At 37.9% G+C, this 6,255-nt stretch overlaps 1 protein-coding gene across 2 annotated transcripts in view; it reads right to left on the reverse strand.

Moving 5' to 3' along the window:
• ABHD18 (abhydrolase domain containing 18) overlaps positions 1–6,255 on the reverse strand; it is a 49,388-nt gene that overhangs the window by 30,540 nt on the left and 12,593 nt on the right. The window contains exons 1-3 of one of the 2 annotated variants that reach the window (XM_006762817.2): positions 4,313–4,335; positions 2,834–2,941; positions 2,108–2,192 (exon numbers count right to left, since the gene is read on the reverse strand). In XM_006762817.2, coding sequence (XP_006762880.1) covers positions 2,108–2,192; positions 2,834–2,925 — 177 coding nt within the window. In that variant the 5' untranslated portion in view covers positions 2,926–2,941; positions 4,313–4,335. Of the gene's footprint in view, positions 1–2,107; positions 2,193–2,833; positions 2,942–4,312; positions 4,336–6,255 lie in introns of those variants that run through there. The other variant, XM_015563326.1, reaches the window with a different exon arrangement.

A 6,255-nucleotide genomic window follows, 5' to 3' on the forward strand; every position in this document is an offset into this window, starting at 1 on the left:
ATATAACTCTAGTCCCGGCTTGCTGAAAGCAGGTTTCTGGGGTTTTGTTTAGCTTCTATATTTGTTACAATGTTTCAAACTGCCGGCTCAGAGGACGGCAAGGCAGGCGGGGAACGTTGGTTTCCTCCGTCACTGAAGCAAGCAAGCCTCATGTTATTTTCAAGCTGGCTGCTGGCCGCCATCTTGGCTGGCAGTTAATCTGCATATCACCCTGATTAGCCAATGTGAAGGGTAGCGGTTGTACGCTAATTACCACGTTTCTCTTTTATTAGATAGGATGTACAGAATAGGTGAATCAATAGAGAAAGCAGGTTAGTGATTGCCAGCAGGTAAGAGTCTGGGGAAATGAGAAATGACAGCTATTAGGCAAAGGGTTTCTCTTTGGAGCAATAAAAATGTTCTAGAATGAGACAACGATAGAGGTAATGGTTGTCCATCTTGGTAACGTAATAAAAAACAGCACTGAATTTGTATACTTTTGAAGTGTGAATTTTATGGTATAATGAATTATATCTGACTTCTTTAAAACAGAGAGAGGGTGAGAGAGAGGTGGTGTAGAGAGGAAGAAAATCTGAAAATATGCATTCCAAAATCTCTTCCTTGGGAGGGAAATCGATTTAGAAATTAGAATTTTGATTTTTACTTGGCATACTTTAAATTTATTTCAAGCCTATGATTTTTAATAGGAAAAATAAAGAAAACAGATATACTTAGTAAAAATTGAGGGAGAAATGTTCTAAATTCATAAAGAACAGTTAGATGGTGTAGAGGAGGAACTGCCAATTAAAATTTTGTCTTTAGCTATGGAACACTTTTGAAAAATGAAATCTTCTAAACTTATCCTATATAGAGAGATGAAAGTAGAGTTACTTTGGTTGATGGCAATGAGAAATGTGAAGCTCACCCATTTGTAACCCCTCCCAATAGTATCCAAGTTCATAAACCTAGAAATATTTTCCAGAAAATCATGTGGTTGCTTAAAAACAAAACTATTTCAAATACAGTAGTTCCTCACTTAAAATCTTTGATATATTCTGTGACTTTATAAGGAAACCAATTTTACCTTTGGCTAATTGATATAAATAAGAGTTAAGTTCCTGCAGCATCTCATTAACATTATAACAAAACGACATTATTCAAGGACAAGCTGTAAATTTCAACTTCTCTAATATTACAGCATCTTCTTTCTATCATTTTTCTCAGCAATTAACTATATCCCATACCATTTCCCTGATGTTATTTAAGAGTTATTTTTGCTAATAACTTCTCACGTAGTGATTCTCCAACTAGAGTACTTCCCTGTGTTACTGCCAATTTTTTTGAAATGCTGAATAATTTACTTTAACTCCCATAAGCCTAAAGATAAAAAATGAGGTTCAAAAAGATCCAGTCCTTAATATCCTATATAATAAAAGTCAAATATGCTAAGTGTCCACCCATTCGTTAGACCCTTCGACCAGTCGCTATGACACCAGGGGGCAGATGCTCCAACTCGTAGGTTAGCTTGATCAGGACTAGGCGAGACAGGCCAGACACAACCTGGAGACTTCCTGCGGTCCCTCCCCAGCCCCAACTGTGCACCAATAGGGTCCCTTGACTTGGCCTGTGCCCTCTTGCATCCATCCCTCAGAGGATGTTGGAGGGCTGGTTTCAGCCAATCCTTACAGGCCAGGGAGAGAGAACCCTATTAGTACATGAATCCATGCACCGGGCCTCTAGTTTTCTTATATTGAGGCAAGTATATGCTCCTAAGCATAAATGAATTTAATTATTATAAGCATCCAGTTAGGAAACACATAGCATTTTAAAAATATTAAATGAAAAACCTATACTGTGTACTCATGTTCTAGTGTTTACTGTTATACTCCTAACATTCAACCTATTCTTTTAAAAAATTTATCTTTAGTATTGAAAATATTACAGATGTCTTCTTTTTTCCCCCAATGACCTCCTCCATTCTGCCCCTGCCTTCCTTTGCCACAGGCTATGCATATATGCATATAAGCTCTTAGGAGAATCTCTTCCAGCTCCTGCCTCTCCACCTATTCTTGTCACATATTTATGTTAAAACAGAATTTCTATAAATACATTTATTTCATTTTACTACCTTATCGATGAATACTGGATAATCACTTGAAACCAGATTCTGACATCTTTCTCGATTTCCAATTATCTTTCTGAATTCGAAGAGTCTGTTATGGTAAAGGGGAACAAAAGGAAAACAAAAATTAGTATAGCCATATGTTGAGACTGATGAATAGTGAGTAAAAATTACTAAGTCCAGGTCATAAAACATGCTAAAATTTAATTTTAGTCAACAAAGAAAAAAGAGTAGGTTGTTGGTCTTTTGTTGGTTTATCTCAGAAAACTGTGAGAAATATCATTGTTCAGAAAGTAATTAACATATATAAGACTCAAAATTAAAAGCACAAATCCTGAAAATTTATTTTAAGTCCATATGTTCACTTGAGCTACAGTATATCCCAGCTTCATAGTCATTACAATTTTAATTTACCCAGGAATGCTCAGTCTCTGGAAACTCTAAATCAATAAAAAAATTATTAAAGTTAATAATCTAACTTGTATTTCTGAGAGCTCTTTATTTTCACAACTGAATGACTTGTAAACTAATTCAATTTATGATTATGTGGGTTAAACAAGAGAAGTAATTAAAGGGAGAAAAGACAAAAGGAAATAACTTCATTTTTTAAATATTATTTAAGACTTAATTTTCCAGTCACTTTATATTTATAGCAAAGAACTTCAAGAGTGAAATAAAATTTTAAATGTTTACTAAAACAAAGTCAGAACAAGCATTCAGAAAAAATTTTACCTTTTAAGATCCTCTGGCCTTCCCCATCCTCTGATAAAAAGTTTTGTAAGGAGAAGTCTCCGGTATAGAACATCTAACTTACTCACACCCATCAGTAGTAACCAACATCTATGAAACAAAATTTTAAATGACTTTAAAATATTTTGTTTTAGGCAGCAGGTCAGTTTTCTGACCATCACTTTAAATACTAGGTAAAAATTAAAAATAGATCCACTCTTAGTAACTTTCAAATATATAATACAGTATGTATTATTATAGTTACCATGTTGCAATTATTTATCTTATAGATCCTAAAAACACTCATCACAAGAAAAACTTACAAGTTTAGTTAACTAAACTTATTGGTAATCATTTCACAATATATACATATATCAGATCATTATTTTTATACAGTTTAACACAATGTTATACATCAATCATCTCAATGAAACTGAAGAAAAATTAAGATACCGAAAAACAAAAAAAGAACTGAAATAAAAGTAGAAAAGATGAAGTAGAGCCCTGAGCTTCACTAAACTGTGAATTATTGAGTGTAGGATCTTCCTTCCCATCCTTAGCACAGTGACTCAGAGAAAAAAATCAGTATTTGTTGGGTAACAACAGTAGGGCTAAAACTTACACAGTTTTGTATTATTTGCCAGGAATCATTCAGAAAACTACACACATAAACGCACATGTTCTCATGTAAACCTCCCAACACCTCACACTTAGTATACAAAAAAATTCCACGTACGTGGATCAGGATTAGACAGCTAAGTATAAAAAGCAAAACTATTAACACTCAGAAGAATTTCTATAACAGTATAGTCAGAAAATATACCTGATATTCTACGTATTTAAAGAAATTGGTTCATTCAATGAACATTTATTAAAAATAAACTCCATTAATAAATGAAAAGACAAGCCAAAGACTGTGAGAAAATACTTGCAAAACACCTATCTGATAAAGGACTTGTATCCAAAATATACAAGGAACTATTAAAACTCAGCAATAAGGAAAGAAAAATACCCATTTAAAAAACTGGGCAAAAGAGCTGAAGAAACACCACACCAAAGAAGGTGTACAGATGGAAAATACAGGGTGCAGCAAAAGTATACAGCTGTGAGTATGCAAAACACAGTTCATTCTTGCATCTTTATTTATTAATTATTGCATTATTTTCCATAAGAATAATTATAAACCTACCTTTGTCCCACCCTGTAAGCTATATGAAAAGATGTCCCACATTATATGTCATTATTAAAACAATAAGTTACTACTACTCAACCATTAGAATGGCCAAAATCCAAAAAATTTACAATATCAAATGCTGGAAAGGTCTTGGATAAACAAGAAGTCTCACTTGCAAAATGACACAGCCACTTTAGAAAACAGTTGGCAGTTTCTCTTACAAAGCTAAACATAGTCATGATACAATCTAGCAATCATGCTCCTAAGTATTTACCCACATAAGTTGAAAACTTATATCCACACAATACCTGCATAGGAAAGTTGCTAGTCTCAGCTCCCAGGAGCTTTCCCTGGTTCCCTACCACATGATTCTCTTCACAGGAAGTTCACTATAAGGCAGCTTTCTTCTTTAAGGCCAACAGGAGAATGAAAGCTAGTGGCTAGCAAGTCTTACATAACTTAATGAAACTAAGCGAGTGTCATTCCATCAACTTTGCCATGTAACATAACACAGTCATGGTGTTAGGGGCAGAAACAGAATATTGGGGACTAGTTATAGCTACAAGAAATAATAATCATGCTCTGTTAACTATGCTTGCTTGTTCTGATGAAAGACAGCACATTCTAACCTGGCTGGGAGTTGTATGCCCAAGGGATCTCGGAGTCATCCTTGGAATTTAGGCCATTATCATGGAAAGATAAGGGAGTCCTACCCACACTGCCTGTAATTATTATACCCATTCTTATTCTTTTGCCTACATCCCCTTGTAATCTTTGTCCTACCCTAAATAAATTGGCTTATGAGGGGAAGGTGCAGAGCAGATTTTCATGGATGACCTGCTGCTCTCCCGTACTGCTAGCATTATTGAAATAAACTAGAGGCCCGGTGCACATGCCCTGGAGGGGGGGGGGGACTTGCACCCTCTCCAATCTGGGAGCCCTACGGGGAGCCCTCTCCAATCCGGGAGTTCCTGTCTGTCTTTGAAATCATATGAGCGAATTGTCTGAGACCCCCAATCCAGTTAGGTTTGTTGCTCACAGAATAATAGAGGCATTTTTTTTCTTTGCTTCATTGGTGGAGATTTCCTGAAAGTTTTAGGATATCTTCCCTTTAATTTTTCTTAGACACTCTGATTTTACTTATGTCTCTCACCTTTGCTTTCTTCCCATCCCCCACTGCAACAGTAACTTGCTCCAGGCTCACTTTGCTCTAGCAGTGGTTCTCAACCTGTGGGTTGCGACCCCTTTGGGGGTCGAACGACCCTTTCACAGGGGTCACCTAAGACCATCCTGCACATCAGATATTTACATTATGACCCTACATATCAGATATTTACATTGTGATTCATAACAGTAGCAAAATTACAGTTATGAAGTAGCAACAAAAATAATTTTATGATTGGGGGTCACAACATGAGTAACTGTATTTAAAGGGCCAGAAGGTTGAGAACCACTGCTCTAGTGAACAGTGATGGTGAACCTTTTGAGCTTGGTGTGTCAGCATTTTGAAAAACCCTAACTTAAGTGCTGTGGCTAATGGGTTCCATTCCAGTGCTACAGCAGCTCCACTGCCAGCACACTGACCGCCTGATGGTGGCTCTCAGTGTCAGGGCTATTTAACAAAGAAAACTCAACCAAAAAAATGAGTTCGCATGTCACCTCTGACACGCGTGTCATAGATTCACCATCACTGGTCTAGGAGATCTGTCTGCCACCAGAACTACGATTCCCAGCATTCCTGGTGCTCCCCACACTCTGGGCTTCCACTTCTGGTCCTGAGGCTGCCACCAGAACTACTATTCCCAGAATTCCTGATGCTCCCCGCACTCTTCCTTTTCCTTTCCTGCTCTGTCTCCTTCCTGGCCTCCCACTCTGCCAAGTCCTCCAAGCCAACAGCTTTCCCTCTCTGCTCTCCGTCTGGCGGCTTGGGGAGCCAAGTTCCCCAAGCTACTCCACCCTCCGCCGGCTCTCCTACTCTGCTCTCTGCCCAGTGGCTTGGGGGAGCAACCAAGGGAGTCATGTCCCCTCAAGCTACCTGCTCTCCAGCTCTCTCTGCCCAGCGCCTGTATATGCAAATTAACCCACCGTTTTTTTTTGCAGGTTATTTTGCATACCCACTCCTGATTGGCTGGTGAGTGTAGCAGAGGGTGGGTCAATTTACCTGTTTCTCTTTTATTATATAGGACTAGAGGCCCGGTGCACAAAAATTTGTGCACTCGGCAGGGAGGGGGGCCCTCAGCCGGGGCTGGGG

This window comes from Myotis davidii, unplaced genomic scaffold, assembly GCF_000327345.1.
Source record: "Myotis davidii unplaced genomic scaffold, ASM32734v1 scaffold438, whole genome shotgun sequence".
Classification (NCBI taxonomy): domain Eukaryota; kingdom Metazoa; phylum Chordata; class Mammalia; order Chiroptera; family Vespertilionidae; genus Myotis; species Myotis davidii.